Source organism: Jaculus jaculus, chromosome 3, assembly GCF_020740685.1.
Source record: "Jaculus jaculus isolate mJacJac1 chromosome 3, mJacJac1.mat.Y.cur, whole genome shotgun sequence".
Classification (NCBI taxonomy): domain Eukaryota; kingdom Metazoa; phylum Chordata; class Mammalia; order Rodentia; family Dipodidae; genus Jaculus; species Jaculus jaculus.
The window spans coordinates 175,729,431-175,751,661 of NC_059104.1; the positions used below are offsets into that span (position 1 = coordinate 175,729,431).

Below are 22,231 nucleotides of genomic sequence, written 5' to 3' on the forward strand. Positions count from 1 at the left end.
GATTTGAGGGGGCTGGAGAAATGGCTCAGTGGTGAAAGCACTTGTCAGCAAAGCCTAACGGGGCTTGATTCCCCAGCACCCAGGTAAAGCCAGTTGCACAAAGTGGCACATGCATCTGGAATTTCTTTGTAGTGGCTGGAGGCCCTGGCTTGCCCATTCTCTCTGTCTCTGCTTATAAATAAATACACACATAAACTAGTTTCTAAAAATCACTGACTTTACAAAGTCACTGAGAGCTGGGGATAGAACTCAGCAGAGTGCTTGCCTGGGATGCACCACGGGAACCCCAGCACTCAGTAGGTAAAACAGGGGAATCAAGTTCTAGGACACCCTTGGCTACATAGCTTGAGGCCAACCTAGAAGGAAACTGATATATCCCAAACTTTTGACGGTGTTGAAATGGGCTCACACTATAGCTCAGCCTAGCCCAGACCTCACTATATGTCAACCAGGCTGGCCTCAAGCTTGCAGCAAGCCTGCTTCAGCCGCCCAGATACTAAGATTGCAGGCATAAGCCACCACACTCCAAATTTTTTACAGCCAACCCACCAAGTGCTGTTGTAACCTCCTAGTTCAGTTGCCTAGTATATCACTGCACCAAACACAGCAAGCCTTTCCTCAGGAAAAAAAACCAGTAGGCCATGAAAACTGTTTGAGCTATAGTAGTATTCCTATGAGGAATGGATGCCCACAGGCAAAGCTTAGTAAAGCAGACCTGCGCCTATTGAAGGAATAGCATATATCTAATATCTATATCTGATATCTACTGTTTCCAGCTTGTATTAGATTAGATGGAACTTAATCAGTGTATCCATATGAAATATAAATATGCGACAGATGTCGCACTTCCCTCCTCTGAAGCTGCAGCAGGGGAGATTCCTCTGATGGTAGCGAACAAGAATTCTGTGACTCTGAGTCCGACCCCTTTGGACAATATGTAACTACCTTATCTCAGGAGACAGCTGCCTGTACTTAATCTTATTTGACAGAACCCTACACTCACAAATGTAAATCTCTCTCCTCTCCAAACGCGGGAAAATTCAAACAAAATATTGTAAAAAAAAAAAAATATATATATATATAAGTCTAACACAGTCCGAGTTCAGGGCCTCTGTCAGTTTTTGACATTAGCCAACGAAGGCCCGTGTGTAAATAAAGGCTCTCTCTCTCTCTCTGCAGTGGATTTTGCCTGATTATTCTCAACTCACTTATTCCTATAACACACCTAGATCATTTAAACCGGGATCTTCTCAGGAGTCCTGGACTGTATAAGCTTTCAGAAATGATAGAAAAAAATGTGGGTTGTGGTTTAACCATTCTCAATGGAAATGTGACCCCAGAAAGAGCCTCTTAAGGAGTCTCTCAGAAACCCCTTCCCAGACATTTTGCTTTACCTAGTAGACCTTTGGGGCTTTTAATTTAAGAAGAATTCCTGCTCCTCTGATGTGTGGCGATGCCCCAACTTGGGGTTCTGTGATGAGCTCCCTGCAGCGTCTGTTGTGGCTTCTTGGTTGCTTTCTGGGCTGGCTCCTGGGTTGTCCCTGCAGGTGCCCTCTGTACTCTGTCCTGTTCTCTGTCCTTTTCCTTTTCCTGGATGTGGAAGCATCTTGTTCCTAAATTCAAGATCAGTTAGTTATGTTGGCTATATGTCACCAATCATGAGATTTGTCCTGATGACAAGCAGAATTATAGCAAGGATAATCAACTCTCAAGTATCTGTTTTTAAAAAAAAATGCACACACAGTGATCCTGAACTCACGGTGATCCTCCTCTGCCTCCCAAGTGCTAAAGGCATGTACCATCATGCCTGGCTAATGGCTTAGTGGTTAAGCACTTGCCTGTGAAGCCTAAGGACCCCGCTTCAAGGCTCGATTCCCCAGGACCCACGTTACCCAGATGCACAAGGGGGTGCACGCGTCTGGAGTTTGTTTGCAGTGGCTGGAGGCCCTGGCATACTCATTCTCTCTCTCTCTCTATCTGCCTCTTTTTCTCTCTCTCTATCACTCTCAAATAAATAAACAAAAATGAACAAAAGAATTTTTTTAAAAGAAAGTTGTGCTAGGCCTGGTGGTGCACACCTTTAATCCCAGCACTTGGGAAGCAGAGGTAGGAGGATTGCCATGAGTTTGAGGCCAGCCTAAGACTAGAGAGAGAATTCCCTATCAGCCTGGGCTAGAGCGAGACCCTGCCTCAAAAAAAAAGAAGAAAACTGTTGGGCTGGTGAGATGGTGCAGTGGATCAAGTGCTTATCACACATAAGTCCCTGAGTTTGAATCCCCAGTACCCACACACATGTCAGAAGCTGTGGTAGCATCTTTAATCCCAGCGTGTCCACAGCAAGAAGGGAGGCAGAGACAGGACAGTCCTGCCTCAAAGGTAGAAGGCAGACCACCTGAAGTTGCCCTCTGACCTCTGCCACACGCCATGGCTCGCGCATACCCGCTTCCACACATGTACACACATTTTCTTAAAGTTCATTAGTCACTGCTGACCATTATGCTTTGGGGAAAGGTTATTTTTCTAATAGCCAGATTTAGAGTTGGAGGAATTATCAGCATGTTTTCCAAACGCTCAGTCGGAGGACCAAACGTGACTAAGTGCCGCCCTGTTGAAGGAGCTTCCGGGACTTGTAATCAGCATTCTGCACACAGAAGAGAGAACAGGCTGATGGAAAAACCAAGTTTTAGCAAATTGAGGCAGCCAGGCATAGTGTCTCCTGCCTATAATCTTAGCACTTGAGAGGATGAGGCAAGAGGAGGGCTATGAGTGTGAAGCTAGCTTGGCTACATGGTGAGATCCTGGCCAAAAATTAAAAAAAAAAAAAAAATTAAAAAAAGGCAAAATAATTTCTGAGGAATAGGGGAAATATTTTAAATATTTTATTTTTATTTATTTCAGAGGGGGAGAAGCAGATGGAGAATGGGTGCACCAGGACCTCCAGCCACTGTAAACAAACTCCACAACATGTGCCACTTTGTGCATCTGGCTTTACATGGGTACTGGGGAATTGAACCTGGGTCATTAGGCATTACAGGCAAGGGCCTTAACCACGGAGCCATCTCTCCAGACTGAAGAAAAGTTTTAAAAGGAAGAAATAAGTTGGGCATGATGGCACACATCTGTGATCTCGCCACTTGGGGACTGAAGCAGGAGAATCAGGAGTTTGAAGCCAGAACCTGTCTCAAATAGGCAGAACCTGTCTCAAAGTGGGAAGCAGTGCTGGGGAGATGGCTTGTTGGTTTGATTCACCAAGTACCCACGTAAAACCAGACACAAAGTGGCACATACATCTGGAGTTTGTTTGCAGTGGCAAGGTCCTGGCATGCTCACTCTCTTTTCTCCCTCTGCTCATAAATTGTGTGTGTGTGTGTGTGTGATGATGCTTTCTTTTTTGTTTTTTTCGAGGCAGGTTCTCACTCTAGCACAGGCTGACCTGGAATTCACTATGTAGACTCAGGATGGCCTCGAATTCATGGTGATCCTCCTACTTCTGACTCCCAAGTGCTGGGATTAGAGGCATGTGCCACCACGCCTGGTTATAAAAAAATATTTTTTAAATTTTATTTATTTGGTAGAGAATGGACACGCCAGGGCCTTTAGCCACTGCAAATCAACTCCAGATGCATGCACTCCCTTGTGCATCTGGATTACATGTATCCTGGGGAATCGAACCAGGGTCCTTAGGCTTCTCAGGCAAATGCCTTAACCTCTAAGCCATCTCTCCAGCCCTATAAAAATATTTTTTAAAGGAGCAGATATATATCTAGGGAGATGATTCAGCAGTTAAATGCTCTTGCTTGCAAACCTGTCAGCCAGACTTCGTTTTCCCAGCACCTGCGTAAAGCTGGATACAAAGTGGTCTATGCATTAATGACAGTAAGAGCCAGAGCCCGGAGAATCCCTACATGAGACTTGTGCACATTCAGGGGCAAAATCAAGGGAGACCTTGTCTCCAAAGAAGGCAGAAGCCAGGTGTGGTGGTGCACGCCTTTAATCCCAACACTCAGGAGGCAGAAGTAGGAAGATCAAGGAGTTCAAGGTCAGCCTGGGACTACAGATGGAGTTTGAGGTCAGCCTGGGCTAGAGTGATACACTACTTCAAAAGAAAAAAAAGCCACGCATGGTGGCGCATGCCTTTAATCCCAGCACTCGGGAGGCAGAGGTAGGAAGATTGCTGCGATTTCGAGGCCATCCTGAGACTACATAGTGAATTCCAGGTCAGCCTGAGCTACAGTAAAACCCTAACTCAAAAAAAAAAAAAAAAAAGGGCAGACAAAGAGGGCAAACACCTAAGGTTGTCCTCTGGCCTCCACATATACACTGGTGCACCCCCACACACATACATAAATTTAAACAACTAAAAAGGAAGACATTGAATCTTGCCTTAGTCTCAAGCAAGGGAGAGGAGCAGCCTGAGAGCTGGCAGCCCACATCCCGGCATCCCTAGAATTGTTAGGAGCAAACAGTACACTCACTGCCTGTCTCTGAAAGCATGCAGGGCAGAGGACCCACATACAATAGGTTTCTTAACAGTCAGATCACAAGACTAAAAGAGTCAAGCATCAGTACTTGACAACTGATATCAAGTACTGTCTGATCAAGTACTGACATTTAGTGCTGATTAAATACCAATCATTTTTAGGAGAAGCAAAACAGCACATTTCCTTAAAAGGACACAAAAACTGGAAGGAAAGGAAAAGCACTGTTATTTGCCATTGTCTCCAGCTCTGGCCCACACTTGGTTTAGTCCTTGCCATTTAACTTTGCCAGGCAGTGGCATCCGTACCAAGGGCTGAACAGCCCCTTCCAGCACGCCTCGTCTCAGGCAGGTGGTGTGTAGATTCAGAGCACGTCCGATGGTGCTCCATGGGTCAGGGCTAGAAATTAAGCTTTTCCTGGAGTGTAACCAAAGATCCAGAACCCAAATTTACTATATTTCTCTTTTTAAATTAAATTAAATTATTTATTTATTTATTTATTTATTTATTAGAGAGATAGAAAGAGTCAGATAGAGAGAACGGGTGCACCAGGGCCTCTAACCTCTGCAAACAAACTTCAGACACATGTGCCACCTTGTGCATCTGGCTTATGTGGGTATAGGGAATCAAACCTGGGTCCTTAAGCTTTACAGGCAAGCCCCTTAACCTCTAAGCCATCTGTCCACCCCATATATTTCTCTTCTTTATATTTAATTGTTGGAATTTATTTTAAGGGGAAAAAATGGGTTCTAGCTGTTTAAATATAGTGACAGGGAGGCGAAGATAAGTGTGTAGATTTGGACAGCAGAGGCATGCATAGTATATGCATAGTGTATGCACAGGGCCAGGGAGAATTTGTTTGTACTTAGTTGCATTGGGAGTCAGTCTGGAGACTTCAATGGAGCAAACCATAGCAGAGGGATGTGGGACTAGGGCATGCTGATCACATGGCCCTCTGATCCTCCCCCTGCTGCTTTAATTTCTCCAGGCTGTGCTGAAGTAGGAAGCAGTGGAGGCTGAGGAGCAGTCAGCATGAACATGACTTCAGAACCAGGCTCTTCAGGTCCCTTTCCCAGTACTTGTGACTGAGGTTTGCCATTATGAAAGCCAAAGGACCATTTATAGCAGACACCTCAGACATTCCCCCCCGCCCCATCAATACAAATTACTTCTTGGAGAGGGGAGGACGGGTTCAGCTGGCCACACATGGGCCCTTGTCCTTCTGATGATTTCCCTGCCAGAGGTGTGGCAAAGACATCCTGTGTTGGAAGCCAGAGAATCCCTGTAACCCTTGTGTGAAGTACAACTCCATGAGACTTATATAAAACCCCCACTTGTGCCAAAATCCCAGGATCCAGAGGAGTCACTCAAGAAAGTTTTTCCCTATAGAAAAATTTCTCAACTTCTCAGAACTAAAGACTGATAAAATTCTTACTCCTGGGCTGGAGAGATGGTTTAGCGGTTAAGTGCTTGCCTGCGCAGCCTAAGGACCCTGGTTCAAGGCTCAATTCCCCAAGACCCACAATAGCCAGATGCACAAGGGGGCACATGAGTCTGGAGTTCGTTTGCAGTGGCTGGAGACCCTGGTGTGCCCATTCTCTCCCTCTCTCTCCCTCTTTCTCTATCTGTCACTTTCAAATAAATAAATAAACATTAAAAAAATTCTTACTCCTGTGACAAGAGTGAAATCTTCATGGGCTGTGTAGTCCTAGCTAAGCATCTGTCCCCAAAACATGGCAATGGCTTCAAACAAGGACTTGCAGTGGGTCCCAGTGCGCACAGCGCCTAGTGATCCTTATGCCCTTAATTCTGGTATTCCTGAGCACTCAGTTATAGTACGCCTGTCACAGATACCGTACCCTGTGATGGTTAATGTTATCAACTTCACGTGATCTAGAATCATCTAAGAGACAAAACTCTGGTCATGTCTATGTGAGGGAGTCCAGAGGAGCACCATCAATTGTGGAAGAAGCTGCCTCCCTTTCATACATCCAAGCAGGGAGACACCACCCACAGCCAGCACCACAAAACACAAGCAGAGTTCAAACTGCTCCTCACACACCTTAGAGCTGGACCCCAAGATTCACCCCCAGTGACACAACCCCTAAGCAGGGATCTGTCTGCTGGGGACTTGAATAGGAAGTCAACTTGTTTGTTTGTTTTGTTTTTTGAGGTGGGGTCTCATACCTCTAGCCCAGACTGGCCTCAAGCTACTACCTCTGCCTCTCAAGTCTCGAGTGCTGGGATTCAAGGTGTGTGTCACTATGCCTGACAGAAGTTCTATTTGTTTTGGTTTTTCAAGGTAGGGTCTCACTCTGGCTCAGGCTGACCTGGAATTCACTATTTAGTCTCAGGGTGGCCTTGAACTCACCGTGATCTTCCTACCTCTGCCTCCCAAGTGCTGGGATTAAAGGCATGCGCCACCATGCCCGGCATTGAAGTTCATTGTTAATAAAACACCTGAGTCTCTGGGGCCATACCTTAAAACTACCATACCTACCAAGATGTGTCGTCAGCTCCAGGTGTACCTAGGGGCAGCTGCAGACTACCAGTTATAGCTTGACCCACATAAAGCCAGATGTACAAAGTGGCAAATGCATCTGGCATTCATTGGCAGCAGCTACAGGCCCTGGCATACCCATTCTCATTCTCTCTATCTGTATATCTATCTCTCTGCTTGCAAATAAATAAATAAAAATAAAAGTTAGCCAGGGATGGCACATGCCTTTAATCCCACTACTTGGGAGGCAAAGGTAGAGGATCGCAATGAGTTCAAGGCCACTCTGAGAGTACATAGTAAATTCCAGGTCAGGCTAGAGTGAGACCCTATCTTGAAGAAAAAAAATAATAAAACTTTAAAAAGATAGGTATCAGGGCTGGAGAGATGGCTTAGCAGTTAAGTGCTTGCCTGTGAAGCCTAAGGGTCCCAGTTTGAGGCTCAATTCCCCAGGACACATGAAAGCCAGATGCACAAGGGGGAGCATGCATCTGGAGTTCATTTGCAGTGGCTGAAGGACTTGGTGTGCCATTCTCTCTCTCTCTCTCTCTCTCTCTCTCTCTCTCTCTCTCTCTCTGTCACTCCCAAATAAATAAATAAATATAAACAACAACAACAAAAAAGGCTATTAAGTAGGGGTGGCAAAGCAGATTACAAAGGTCAGTCCATCCTCCCTCTCTTATCCATACCTTCAATGGAAGCTTGCCACTTCCCTCTGTCAAGGGTCTCCTTTCCCACTGCCTACCTCTCAAGTATTACTTCCAAGCCCTGCACAGGGCACAGGTATGCCAGATTCCCAAGAGACCCAGGAAAGGCAGCCAGTAGCCCGGCCGTGGAAGACCACCCCTGCCCCGCCCTTGGTGTACCTGGCTTTCCAGGACGTGGCTCAGCCCCATTTCTCCTCCAGTATCTCCAACCGGGCCGGCGGGCGCCACTCTGCCTTGGCGATGTCTCTGGAAGGATGGGCTCAGTGTTGACTGCTCTGCTCACCATTTGTCGTGGGAAAAGTTCCATCTCCAGATCATTCTCCAAATTGTCTTCTTCACAGGAAGAAGAGGAGGAGGAGGAGGAAGAGGCCATGGGAGGGAGTGCTGCCAATGCCTCCTCTTCAGGACCCTTTAGGGGCAGAGGCTGGGGGGCCGTGGGCTTCTCCTCTGACTCTGGGAGTTCTCTGCCTGCGACCTCTGAGGGGCTAGCTACAGGCCACCATGTGGGACCCACCAAGGGGCAGCAGCAGAGGCAGCCCTGGCATGGCAGCTGGCAGCAGGCATGGGGGCGGCAGGGAGGGCACAGGAACGAAGTGTCCAGAGGAGGCCTGTGTGTGGTGCATCCAGTGACAGGTCTCAGCGGGGAACAGCACGGGCGCCCGGGGAGAGGACTGGGGCACTCCCTGGCATGGAGCGTCTGCAGTCTCTGCACGGCCTTCTTCCAGACGGTGGGGGACACCCACCTGACCCTGCTTAGGGGCACATTAGCTGTCTTGCCATTCCAGAAGTAAATGGTGATTTCTTTCTCCTTTGATGCTGTGAACAGATTCGGGCAACGTTTTGTTATAAATACCTTTTCGCCGGGCGTGGTGGCTCACGCCTTTAATCCCAGCACTCGGGAGGCAGAGGTAGGAGGATTGCCATGAGTTCAAGGCCACCCTGAGATGACAGAGTTAATTCCAGGTCAGCCTGGACCAGAGTGAGACCCTACCTCGACAAACCAAAAAAAAAAAAAAAAAAAAAACCTTTTCTTCATAGTGGGGTAAGGGTCCTTCTATCCCCAAAGGCAAAGCCTGAGTCCCATCTCACTGGTCTACTTGGCTCCTCACATGCCCCTGGGCGTGTTGGAACAGCCCCCTCTCCTGCTCCACACAGACAGCATTTCCTGGTGGATTTGCTCTGTCCTCCCTGCTTCTTGGGCTACCTAATAACCTGGAGGAACCATTCTTCATGCAAAACCAAAGAGCATTGCAGGAGAAGCCTGCTTCTATTCTCTGGATGGCTGTCAGTCCCCGGAGAACTTGGTGACAGATGGAAGGTGATTAATTCCTCCTGTGACTCTCAAATAACCCTAACACACTATGGGTTTTTTTATTTGTTTGTTTGTTTTCTATTTGAGATAGGCCTTCTTATATAGCCCAGGCTGTCCTCAAACCCATGATCCTCATGTGCTGAGTTTATAGACACACAGCACCACACCACACCTGACCTGCAGTTTGGTCTTTCTTTTTATTTATTTACTTATTTATTTATTGGTTTTTTTGAGGTAGAGTCTTGCTCTAGCTCAGGCTGACCTGGAATTCACTATGTAGTCTCAGGGTGGCCTCAAACTCACGGAGATCCTCCCACCTCTGCCTCCCAAGTGCTGGGATTAAAGGCATGTGTCACCATGCCTGGCTTCAGTATGAACTTTCTAATCAACATAGACGTGGTAGTTTTAGATTGTTGCCCTCGTTTTAGTTTATTCTTTTCAGTGTTTTGAGATATTCTCACTCTATAGCCCAGGTTGGCTTCATGACAAACTCATGACCATCCTCCTGGCTCAACCTCTACATGCTGACTCTACAAACATGAACCACCACACGTGGCTTCTATTTCCTCTGATTTAAAAAGAAGTATCACCTGGAAGACACAGTCGCTTATCTGCTGCCACTCCAGAGTTAAGTGCAAGAAAAGGCGTGAGACAGTCAAGTGCCTCAACCACTGAGCCATCGCTCCAGCCCAGAAATGCGGACATTTAAATAAAATACTTAGATGCGTAAGAGCCAACTTAAGAAAACACTACATGGATAAATGAAGCCTTTAAGTTCTGGTTGGGGTTTTGGCGCTGTGAACTGGAATCTACACTGATTTTCACTCAAACTACTGATGGTCCTTGACTTACAATGGTTTAATTTATGATTTTTCTGACTTTACAGTGACGAGAATGTGATATGTGTTCAGTCAAAATTACCACTTAACACACTTAGCTGTAATGAGTACTCACACATCTATTCTGGTTTTTAGTTTTGCCAATTAATAAATCATAGGATACTCACTTAAAAAAAAAAAAGGCGTGAGGATTCTTTTATCCATGGCTCTAAGGCCACTAACCTCTGGCCTGATCGCCAGCCATGCTCTTTCTGGTGGGCTCCTGGTTCAGAGCAGCTTCCTTACCCCTCTGGGGATGTTTTGTCTTCAAGCCCAAGAGAACAGTGCCAGGCCCATACTGCTGCTGCTCCGGGCCCCAGGGCGCCAGCACCTTGTCCCCCGGCTGCAGTGAGTGTTCCACAGACGGGGAGAGCTGAAGGACGTCTTCTTTGAAGACCACACTCTGCTGCTGGGCCGGCAGACTTGGCCTTGAGATAAGGGGTGCCTCAAATTCTACTACCAAGGCCCCCTTTCTCTCCAGCTGTGGGAAAGAAAGTAGAATCTGATTTGACATTGGAAGGTACAATGGGACGGGGGTGTGGCGGTACTTGCCTGTAACCCCAGTAAGAGGGACCCCCCACTTGCCATGTGTCTAAAGTCAGTGAGTTTCAGGCCATGTTGGCTGCCTAGCAAGTATCACCAGGGCATTCGGGGCTACAGAATGAGTCTCAGTTTCAAAAAAAACAAACAACACAGGCCTGGAGAGATGGCTTAGTGGTTAAGGCACTTGCCTGCAAAGCCAAAGGACTCAGGTTCGATTCCCCAGGACCCACATAAGCCAGATGCACAAGGTGGTACATGCATCTGGAGTTCATTTGCAGCAGCTGGCAGCCCTGGTGTGCCCATTCTCTCCCTCCCACCTCTCTCTCTCTCTCATATAAATAATAAAAAAAATAGCTGGGTGTGGTGGCACATGCCTTTAATCCCAGCACTAGGGAGGCAGAGGTAGGAGGATTGCTGTGAGTTCAAGGCCACCCTGAGACTACATAGTGAGTTCCAGGTTGGCCTGGGCTAGAGTGAAACCATGCCTTAAAAAAACCCAAAAAAACTTTTTTTTTTTTCAAAGAAAAAAGAGGGGCTGGAGAGATGGCTTAGCGGTTAAGCGCTTGCCTGTGAAGCCTGAGTTCCCCAGGTCCCACGTTAGCCAGATGCACAAGGGGGCGCACGCGTCTGGAGTTTGTTTGCAGTGGCTGGAAGCCCTGGTGCGCCCATTCTCTCTTTCTCCCTCTATCTGTCTTTCTCTCTGTGTCTGTCGCTCTCAAATAAATAAAAATTAAAAAAAAATTAAAGAAAAAAGAGGCCATCCTTGGGTGCATTCCTTTAATTCTAACACTCGGGGGGCAGAGGTAGGAGGATTGCTGAGAGTTAAGGGCTACCCAAAGACTACAAAGTGCATTCCAGGTCAGCCTGGGCTAGAGTAAAACCCTACCTTGAAAAAACAAACAAAATCAAGTACAATAGGGAATACCTAGCCCTGGGTCTTCCTTACAAATAACAAAGACTCTCCAGTGAAGTCCAGAGACAAGGGTCTGGGTATGGGTACATAGCTCGTTTGGGAGAGTGGTCGCCTAGTATGCAGGAAACCCTGGGGTTCGTCCCCAGCACCATCAATACCAGAAGTGATAGTGCATGCCTGTAATTCCAGAACTCAGAAGGTGGAGGCAGGAGGATACGAATTTCAAGTTCATCCTTGGTTACATAGAAAGTTCAAGGCCAGCCTGGGATACAAGAGATTTTATCTCACAAAAAGTAAAAGAGAAGAAGAAAACAGGAGAAAGGAGAGGAGAGAGGAGGGGAGAAGAGTGGAGGAGAAGGGAGGAGAGGAGAGAGGAGGGGAGGAGAGGAGAGGAGAAGGGAGGAGAGAGGAGAAGTCAAATCCAGGTGCTGCACAGAGCTCACTAAGCCGAGATGCACAGGCTACAGGACTGGTCTCTTCCTTCCACCTCTTCTTATCAACATCTTACCACTTCCTAACTTTCCCTGTCCATTCACTTCCGTTTCCTGTTTTTCTTTCCTCTGACCAAGTTTCTCTGGCTTAATTCCAGGAGTAACCTGGGTTTTTCTGTATTTTCCCCAGTTCACTCCCTTTCTCTCAACACAACTGATCAACGTGTTCCTATATTCAACACCAGCCAGGGATGGCTTGCTGTTTGTCTGTGAGGCTCCGTGGGCAAGGAGTGACTGCATCCACACGTGGCCCTAACACGCCTGCAGCCCACGAGGGAAGGTTTTACCAAAGTACTTAAGCTAATTAAAACGAGAAGCTGGGTTGGAGAGATGGCTTAGCGGTTAAGCGCTTGCCTGTGAAGCCTAAGGACCCTGGTTCTAGGCTCGATTCCCCAGGACCCACGTTAGCCAATGCACAAAGGGGTGCATGCATCTAGAGTTCGTTTGCAGGGACTGGAGGCCCTGGTGTGCCCATTCTCTCTCTCTATCTGCCTCTTCCTTTGGTTAAAAAATGCTTACTATGTAAGTGTGGGAAACTGAGTTGGATTCCCAGAGCGCACGTAAAGCCGGGCACGGGAGTGCAGTCATCTGTAGACCTAGAGCTGCCACAGCCAGATGGGCCGCGGAGACAGGAGGCCCCAGCAGCAGGGGCCAGCAGCAGGAACCCCCAAGACACGCTTCCTCAAACAAAGAGCAAGGCAAGGACCGGTACCCAAGATTCCTCTGGCTCTCCACACATCCTTTGTGGCAGGCACATCTGACTCCAAAAAGAACAGTGCCCAGGAGGTTGCCACTCTGCTTGAGTTTACTGAACCCCAGGCCTGGCTCCTGGCAGGCCAGGAACACACTCCTATGTACGTGCATGTGCAAAACCTCCTGTTGCTTTTGCTCTCACACTTGTACCCATAAGTTAGCATGCTGAATTTTTCTGAGCACGGTACTTTTTTGTTTTTTGTTTTTGAGACTGGGCCTCACTCATAAAGCCCTCAAACTCACAATGTAGCTGAGGATAACTGGGAATTTTTGATCCTCCTGCCTTTATCTCCCCCATGGTGGGATTACAGGAATATGCTAACACACCCAGTTTATGTGGTACTGGTGTGTGTGTGGGGGGGAACCCAGGGTTTCATGCATTCTAGGCAAGCATTCTACCAACTGAGCTACATCCAAAGCCATTTTAAAAAAAAATTTTTTTTTCTTGGTTTTATCAAGGTAGGGTCTTGCTGTAGCTAAGACTGACCTGGAACTCACTCCGTAGTCTCAGCGTGGCCTCGAACTCACTGTGGTCCTCCTACCTCTGCCTCCCAAGTGCTGGGATTAAAGGCACGTGTCACCACTCCTGGCAGAGCTTTTTTTTTCTAGTATGGAACATGTCATGAGCTGACTTGGCATGCCATCCTCGCACGGGGGCCATCCTGATCCCGACATACTTCCAATGTTAATATTTGTGCTGCCATAATGAACACCAGAGCAGTTTTGATGTGCATTTTATTCACTGTTATAGACTGGATTATATTTTACTTTCCTAATTCATATTTTGAAATCCTGGGAGTATCTTGGAATCTTATCTGGGAATAGGATCACTGCAATTAGTTAAGATGAAGTTGTCATGAGCATAGCAGGCCCCCTAACCTAGCATGATCGGTCTCCCTTCCGCAGGGGCAATTTGGACACATTCAGGGAGCATTCCATGTGAAGTTGAAGTCGGAGGTCAGGCAGATGCTTCCATAAGCCAGGAGATAGCTGTGATTGACAGGAAACACTAGAAGCTGAGAGAGGGCCATGGGATGGATTCTTCCTCACAGCCCGCAGCAAGAACCAACCTTGCCAGCAGCGCCAGCGCCAGCTTACGTCCTCGGTCTCACGATGAAAGACCTGTGCTTACCAAGAAACTAAGATGCCAGGCACACGCAGCTCAGCCTGGTCAGATCGGTTACAACAAGGCCACCCAGGGGAGCATGTCAGAGAGCTGCTGGGGAAGAGAGACTTGCCTCTGGAGCCACCTTTATCTGCGCCCGATAATAAAATCCATCCGGTTCCCTTCTTGCCAGGACCCAGGTACCCGCAGCACCCTCAGCTCCTTCCAGCCTGCCAGGACCCTGCCAAGCTGGGTCCTTAACATGGAGACATGGGTGAGCAGAGCCATACCTGGAAAGAAGTCCAGTGAAATTAGGGGAGGGGGACACCAAGTCCCCCAAACAGCAAGAAACACAATTCACAGATCTGAGAAGTATCACGGCATGAGAATGGTATACGAGGGGATTCGTGCTGGATGTGGCAGTTTGTAAACAGACAAATTTTGGGGAGGAGGAAGGCAAAAAAACTATAAAGGGTACATCATGTTTTTGGACTAGGTATTATTTCAAAGAAACCAAAACGAGCCTTGCATATCTAAGTTAATGCTTAAAGGGCGACCTGGGAGGTGGATCCCAAAGTCACGTTCAGGATTCCAGAATGAAACATAGAAGTGTGGATAAAAGGAAGCCGGGCATGGTGGCACACGCCTTTAATCCCAGCACTCAGGAGGCAGAGGTGGGAGGATTGCCATGCGTTCAAGACCATGTGAGACTATAGAGTAAATTCCAGGTCAGCTTGGGCTAGTGTGAGACCCTACCTCGAAAAACCAAAAAATAAAAAATAAAAATAAAGTGACAAAGGAGCAAAACTTTAAGGGAGTTGGTGCTGAGGGGTCAGAAGGATGCGAAGTGCTGGAATGGGGGAGGGGCAGCACCAAGGAGCTGACGGAGGGCTGAAGAGCAGCCAAAAGGAGGTTCCGTTCTGGGGAATGTGCAGGCAGGACCTGCTGGTCTGGGGGCTACAGAGTGAGGGGTCTGGGTTTTGGAAGAAGCGGTTTTGGGGACAAGGCTAAATACAAAGTTGTTTAACTGAGCCGGGCGTGGTGGCGCACGCCTTTAATCGCAGCACTCAGGAGGCAGAGATAGGAGGATCGCCGTGAGTTCAAGGCCAGCCTGAGACTCCATAGTGAATTCCAGGTCAGCCTGGGCTAGAGTGAGACCCTACCTCGAAAACAAAACAAAACAAAACAAAACAAAACAAAAAAACAAAGGTGTTTAACTGGGCCTTGAACAGAAGGGTCTAAACAGATGAATGAGGAACACAAGCAAGAATTTAAGGCCATGCAGGCTGGCACGTCCCTCACTTAGGTACACAGATCCCTGGAACTTACACAGCTTATGTTTGCCCTCTTGTAGTCACACTTGGACAGCCGACTGAGGACACTGTTCTGGAAAACCCTGGACAGTTGAGGACTCTCAACTGTCAATGTGCGGATAGGATTTGTGAAGGAAACTTGTTGGCCTGTGTGTTTTCTTAAAATCTGCCCCTCAGTTTCCACTCAGCACATAGACATGGAAAGCACCTGGCATGGTAATTGCTCAATACAGGTCACTTTTCCCTTCCTCCTCCTCAGTGTCATAGGCTCCTGAGGGAAACCCATCCTTCCCTTCACATACAAGGGTACGGACAACAGAATCCATATTGAATATGGATTCCTGTAAGACAGACCAATTTTTGGGAGGGGTAGAAGGCGAATACCATAAAAGGAGCATTATTTTTGGGACTGGATATAACATGTTTTAAGGTAACCAAACCAAGCCTTGTCTATTTAAGTATCTTAAACCATGAAGGGGAACCCAGGAGGTGGACCCTCTCTTGATGACAGTTGTTGAACTTCATGTACAATAAATACTGAGGGAACCTGAGAGACATGGAGAATCCACATTAGTTGATGGCTTCAGAACCCTAATTTCTCATATGTGACACAGCAAGGCTCACAGCTGATGGCAGAATATGCCAGAAAGTATAATTGATCAACCCTGACTGCCTTCTCCCACACCTTGCTACCATGATAGCCACAACTCTGCTACAAAAAGCCAGGCCAGGGCTGGAGAGATGGCTTAGCAGTTAAAGTGTGTTGCAGTCAGGTTCGCATTGCTGGTAGAAATCACCCAACCAGGAGCAGGGAAAACGGCAACATGAGCAGAGGGTGGACATCACCCCTTAGCCAACATCAGGTGGACCATAGCAACAGGAGAGTGTACCCAACACTGGCAAGGGGACACTGGCTGTAACACCCATAAGCCTGCCCCCAACAATACACTGCCTCCATGAGGTGTTAATTCTCAAATCTCCATCAGCTGGGAACCTAGCATTCAGAACACCTGAGTTTATGGGGGACAGCTGACTCAAACCACCACACTGTGCTTGCCTAAGAAGCCTAAGGATCCATGTTAGAGTCTCCAGATCCCATGTGAGCCAGATGCACAAGGTGATACACGCTTGCACATGTGCGCCCTGGAGTTCCACTGCAGTGGCTGGAGGCCCTGACATGCCAATCCTCTCTCTCTCTCCCTCCCCCCACTCCTTGCTCTCTCTCTCTCGCTCTCTCTCTCATAAAAGCAAAATTACAAAACGCCAGGCCATAGCTCTGTCAGTAAAGTGCTTGCCTTGACATGAGGTCCTGAGTTAGAGCCCAAGAACCCAGTAGGAGGCGGGCATGAGGACACAGGTCACCAAGGAGGACACGGGGAGCACAGGGTAGGATGGGGTAAGAGGCAGGCCCCACGCAAATCATCAGTAAGGAAAGAACCCTGCCGGCCTTCCCAGGAAGCAAGATCTCTCTCTCCCCATGGGACACCAGATAGGACCAGGAACAGAGGAGACAGAGGGCTGGTGGGGGAGGGGGGAGAAGCCAGTACCTGGTGAGCGTGTGGTGCCAGGGCAGCCAGGGCTCTCGCAAGACAAAGGGACAGAGTGATGCAGCCCCGTCCCGGGGTGGGTTCTTCATGGTTTCGGTCACACTGCAGTATTTGGGCCCCGTGGAGGGTTCCATGGACTTCGCAGAACTCCCCTGGAAGAGGCGCCCCGCATGACCCGAGCTGCAGCCTCCGCCCAGCAGAGGGCGCCTGGGCGGCGGGCCACCGCCCCTCCGCGGCTCCCGCAGACACCGGCTCGCTCTGGATCATCCGCTTCAGGGGCTGCCTTGGGGGTCCTCAGCTCAGGAAAGGCGAGGGCTGCTGCGATCCTAGAGAATTCACTTTTTTTTGTTTGTTTGTTTGTTTTTGTTTTTTCGAGGTAGGGGCAGGCGGACCTGGAATTCACCAGGTAGTCTCAGGGTGGCTTCGAACTCACGGCGACCCTGCTACCTCTGCCTCCCCGATGCTGGGATCACCACGCCCGCCCGGCGAGAATTCACTTTATGTCTATCTTGAACTCCTTCAGCGCTGCGCGCTCACGTCCTGTTGCCGCTCATGGAAAGGATCCAGCCCTCTCCTCCCTCCTCCTCCCCAGCGCCAGGGACTCCTGGAGTCAGCCCACGCTTCCCTTTCACCCCCAGCCCAGACCAAGTGACCCCCTAACCGAAGCCACAGACTCCACACCTAACCTGCTCACACCTGCAGGCAACTCTGGCCCCAGGTGGAGCTGAGATCTGGAGGGGCCATCCCCTCCCCAGGCGTCTTCAGATCTGACCCCAGAGGGACTTACCCACAGCCCCAAGCCTGGCCCGGACCTCAGCCTGGTCCCAACTTCAGTTTCATCTGAGCTCAGGGACTTGGCCCAACAGAGTCCTGGTTGCCAAGCAGGTTGCCAGGGATGTGAGACAGCAGGGACACAGCTGGGCATGACAGAACTGAGCATGCGCAGAGGGGTCAGTGTGGGAGACCTAGGGTTGGTGCAGAGAGAGAGAAAGGCGCGTTCTGTCCCCTCCCTTTGAGAGTTGTCTCCTCCTGATGCAAAGCCCTCGGGGATCTAAGTGGAGCCCCATGAGAGGTAGCTAAAGGCTAGAACTCCGGCTCCCTTCTGTCTTGAACCTGTGTAGGCAGGAGCCTGGGTTGGGGAGCCACTAGGATGGCCTGGGGACGAGAGATGCTGTCATGGTTTAAAATAAAACGAGCAGGGCTGGAGAGATGGCTTAGCGGTTAAGCGCTTGCCTGTGAAGCTTAAGGACCCCGGTTCGAGGCTCGGTTCCCCAGGTCCCACGTTAGCCAGATGCACAAGGGGGCGCACGCGTCTGGAGTTCGTTTGCAGAGGCTGGAAGCCCTGGCGCGCCCATTCTCTCTCTCTCCCTCTATCTGTCTTTCTCTCTGTGTCTGTCACTCTCAAATAAATAAATTAATTAAAAAAATTAAAAAAAAATAAAACGAGCAGACTCATGAACACGTCTGTCTGTACTTTACACAGCTCTCCTGAGGTGTTAGTGGGAGCGTGAGGAATTCACGCTGTGATCGAGGGCACAGAAGTCTACAGTCCGCTCTCCACTGGAGGAAACTGGTATTTTGAGACCTCTGACAGTCACTGGGCCCTGAGTAAGTGTGGTACTGCCTTCAAAGGAAAATAACAAAAATACCGTGCAGGGACATTGGGTTGTGGATCCAGGTACATCGATGCTGACTGTGCTCCAGTTCCTAGGGTGAAACTGCCAACCAGCACCCCCATTCTCCTGGCCACTGGGGTTCATTATGTCCCCAAGTCCCTCCAGTCAGGAATCTTGGGTTATAGACTTTCTCTTTCTTCCTACCTGTGAGTAGGGAGGCATATACCTGAGAGACTCTGATAGCCTTTTTGTGATACCAAAGCTATTTCCCCAAGAAAGTCACAGAGGAAAGATCTAGAGAAGACAGGGTGTTTCTGACAGTTATGTGAACAAATAAAATTCCTTTTTTGAGGTAAGGCCTTGCTCTGGTCCAGGCTGACCTGGAATTGGCTATGTAGTCTCAGCCTCAAACTCATGGTGATTCCTCCTACCTCTGCCTCCTGAGTGCTGGGATTAAAGGTGTGCGCCACCACACCTGGCTACGTAAATTATTATTATTATTATTATTATTTTAGTTTTTCGAGGTAAGGTCTCACACTGGTCCAGTCTGACCTGGAATTAACTCTGTCATCTCAGGGTGGCCTCAAACTCATGGCGATCCTCCTACCTCTGCCTCCTGAGTGCTGGGATTAAGGGTGTGTGCCACCACGCTCGGCACGTAAGTTATTTTTATTGGTTATGCCAACTTGGGTTTTTCTCTTACTTGCAACCCAAAGCATCCTAATGATTCTCTCATGAGCATAACTACAGGCAGGAGAACAGCTACGGCCTGCACCCACACCTTAAAGGATGAGTTATTTCGTTATTTGGCACACAAGGTTAGAGTCTAAGAAAGGCTCATGATGGCCTCCGTCAGAGGATCACTGGAGAGGACAGTGGGATTTCAGCAGTTGTGAGGAAGAGAGAGTGCTCTAAGTAGGAAGTGAGAGTAAAGAGAGAAGGGGGCATCTGTAAGTCTGTGATTTCTCCCTTTTTGGGGAATGGGTGTCCTTGGAAAATCAAGATGTAGATGTTTGGGATGGAGACAGATTGTAGGAAGTTTTGAAAACTAAGTGACTCCATTTAAACAGCACTGTAGTCAAAACAAAGACATCAGGCAGTTTGAGCAACCAAGTGACCTGAAATCAGAGTGTCAGTGAGGGAAGAACCAGCTGAGGGGGTCAGAAATGAGATGGTCAACAATGGTCCTGATCCAGGTGACAGGAACCCGGTGAACAAATATTCCCTGACAGCTGCTGAGTGGAGGCTCTTTGCAGGATTTGAGGAAGATGCGAGGAACGAGACTGGTAATTCGTTGCTTAAAAGACAGCAGATAGGGCTGGGGAGATGGCTCGGCAGTTAACGGAGCTTGTTTGCAAAGCCTGCAGGCCTGTCGGAAGCCAAACATACAAAGGAGCACATGCATCTAGTTTGTTTACAGCCACCAGAGGCCCTGGGGTGTCCATATTCATTCATATGTCCTTGTTCTCGCTCTCTCCCTCCGTTTCTTCGCTCTCTCTCCCACAGGTACATAAATATCTTCATAAAAGAGAGAGAGAGATATAAAGATACAGGATAGGAGAAACATAAGCAAAATAAAGGTACAGTGATGGCTGGGATAAGAAGTTGGAAAAGATGTCATGAGACACACAGCAGCACAGGTGAGTGTCACGGATGGCGTGTGGGAAGTCCTGACTGGGCTTGGTGACAGACGCCCCTGGGAGTTGAGAGGAGGGAGGGGCTAAAGTGGCAGACTCTGTGAGGCGGGCTCCAGGGTGGAGGGTGGGGACTCTCCTTGCAGGGTGGAAGGAAAGGCCTGCCACCTGGAGTCCCCTGGCACCCTAGTGGCTAGAGGAGGGGCACAGCACAGCACAAGACAGGGTTAGGAGAGTGATGGTAACACAAAGCAGTGCTTGTGGACCCTCACCAGGTGCCAGGCATGGTTAATCCTCATCATGAACACATGGGAACGTTCTAGGCTTTTTTTTTTTTTTTTAGGTAGCTTCTCACTCTAGTCCAGGCTGACCTGGAATTCACTATGTAGTCTCACGATGGCCTCGAACTCATGGAGATCCTCCTACCTCTACCTCCTGAGTGTTGTGATTAAAGGCGTTTGCCACCGCACCCCGCAAAACTTGCTATTATGATTACCATCTGGTGGATGAAAAGCCAGACATGGAGCGGAGAAAGAAGAGTCACTTCAAACTGAGCGAGAAGATTCCAGACTCTTAAGCCTTGTACTAAGCGAAGGAAGTCTGCATGCAGGAAACAGATAAGTCTAAAAGGATTTCAAGTGACAAGAAAGTTTTAAAAATATGTATATTTAAAATAAATATTTTAGTTTTATTTATTTGAAAGAGAAAGGGGCAGAAAGAAAATGAGAATGGGCACACGCCAGGGCCTCCGGCTGCTGCAAACGAACCCCAGACATGCACACCACCTTGCGTATCTGGTTTACATAGATCTTGGGGAATCGAACCTAAGTCTTTGCTTTGGAGGCAAGCGCCCTAACCGCTAAGCCATCTCTCCAGCCTCAAGAAGAAAGGTGTGCAAACTACTTTTGCTTTTGCTGAGATGCTGCTCATCCTGGCTTCTGGTCAACCCCAAGTCAATCCCACCTCTGCACTGTGACAGCTCAAGGGAGCTGCACTGTAATTGCCTCGCATTCCGTAATCACTTGTCAGGCTTCCCATGTTTGGAGGAGAGCCTCCCAGAGCTGAGCCTGGGCACCTGTGCGAGGATGGGATGACAGCTACATGAATCCTGGGGACCCCTGTTCCCTTAGAGTTCTCCAAAGAAACAAACAGCGCCTTCTCTCAGTCGACATAAGACAGTTTACATTCAGCGTAGCACTGGAGGGTCCATTTGCCTTCTCAGAAATGATATCAAGGGAGCCGGGCGTGGTGGCGTACGACTTTAATCCCAGCACTGGAGGGGCAGAGGTAGGAGGATCACTGTGAGTTCGAGGCCACCCTGAGACTACATAGTGAATTCCAGGTCAGCCTGGGCTAGAGTGAGACCCTACCAATAAAAAAAAAAAAAAAAAAAAAAAAAGAATTTACATCCAGGAGCAACTATTCAGCGATGCTGCAGGAGATCCCATTTTGTGAAGGACTTGTTTCTACTTGGAAAATGCTGACTCAAACGATTCTAAAAATAGGGTCAGTGGGGCGGCAGCGGGGGGCTGTCCCAGGACTCTTCTTGGTGTGGCCTTCGTCGGGGTACAGCAGAGACTGGAGGTAGTTGATGTACTTAATCGCAGCTCTCAGGGTTTCCACTTTGCTGAGCCGTTTCTCCAAATACTCCTCGGGCAGGTGATGCCGGAGCCTGGCGTAGCCTTCGTTGACACACTTGACGCGCTGCCTTTCTCGCTCATTCCTTTTCCGGATAAAGCCTGGCCCGTAGGCGTACTCACATCTCCTGTAATGTGGATAAGGCACCGGGAAGGGGAAGGGACAGGGTTCGCCATAACTTTCCATGATCAGGGCGTCACTGGGAAAAGGTAGCAAGGGCAGGTCTTCCGGGTAAGGAGATGGCACCGGGGCCTCAGGGTACAAGTGCACAGTGACCATCGGGTCCAGATAGAAGGACCTGGGCAGTGGCAAGTGGGCAGATTCAGAGAAGACAGGAAGTTGGTCTGGTGTGTTAGGGTAGCTTCTGTTGTCCATCATTTCCTCTTTAACCTAGAAATAGAACCAAGTTTATTAAGTTGGCCAGCTCAAAAGAGGACAGGCATGATTGACTTTTTGGAGATCAATGTTTTAAAGACTTGCTATTTGATAACTAGCTCGCGTGGTCATTTGGGTACGCAGATGGAGTTCTGACAGTCTGCATTCAGGAGCTGGGTGGTTCACAAGTGCAACTTCACTGCTTGGGAGGTTGAGGCAGGAGGATCAATGCAAGTGTGAGGCCAGCCTAGACTACATAATGAGTTTGACACCAGCATGAACTACATAGTGAGACACTCCAAAAGAAAATCAAGACAAGGGGCTAAGAAGATGGCTCAGCAGTTAAACATGGTTGCTTGCAAAACCTGCTGGTCATCTCTTTGGCCCCTTTTATCAATTATTTGCAAGGAGGGGGGTTGGAGGTAAAGAAT

The 22,231-nt window shown here is 48.6% G+C and overlaps 2 protein-coding genes across 2 annotated transcripts; both read right to left on the minus strand.

The window, feature by feature from the left end:
• Positions 1-1,312: 1,312 nt before the first annotated feature.
• C3H11orf16 (chromosome 3 C11orf16 homolog) lies at positions 1,313-16,664 on the minus strand. Its single transcript, XM_045146483.1, has 5 exons — positions 16,538-16,664; positions 13,811-13,967; positions 10,056-10,353; positions 7,842-8,498; positions 1,313-1,613 (listed from the first exon to the last, which is right to left on the minus strand). Exons 1-5 carry the CDS (start codon positions 16,624-16,626, stop codon positions 1,420-1,422), a joined length of 1,395 nt encoding a protein of 464 aa, XP_045002418.1. The 5' UTR covers positions 16,627-16,664; the 3' UTR covers positions 1,313-1,419.
• A 4,608-nt stretch (positions 16,665-21,272) lies between these two features.
• Positions 21,273-21,803, minus strand: Ascl3 (achaete-scute family bHLH transcription factor 3). The gene has a single exon (XM_004650686.2). The coding sequence runs from the start codon at positions 21,801-21,803 to the stop codon at positions 21,273-21,275; it is 531 nt and encodes a 176-aa protein (XP_004650743.2).
• Between the last annotated feature and the right edge of the window lie 428 nt (positions 21,804-22,231).

Bases quoted from the DNA above. Each gene is read 5' to 3' on its own strand.
- C3H11orf16 (XM_045146483.1), bottom strand. From the start codon at position 16,626: ATGAAGAACCCACCCCGGGACGGGGCTGCATCACTCTGTCCCTTTGTC. The intron at 13,968-16,537 runs GTACTGGCTTCT...ACTTCTTTCCAG, and splicing joins TGGCACCACACGCTCACCAG to GTATGGCTCTGCTCACCCAT. The intron at 1,614-7,841 runs GTACACCAAGGG...TCTTGAATTTAG, and splicing joins GCCACGTCCTGGAAAGCCAG to GAACAAGATGCTTCCACATC.
- Ascl3 (XM_004650686.2), bottom strand. From the start codon at position 21,803: ATGATGGACAACAGAAGCTACCCTAACACACCAGACCAACTTCCTGTC.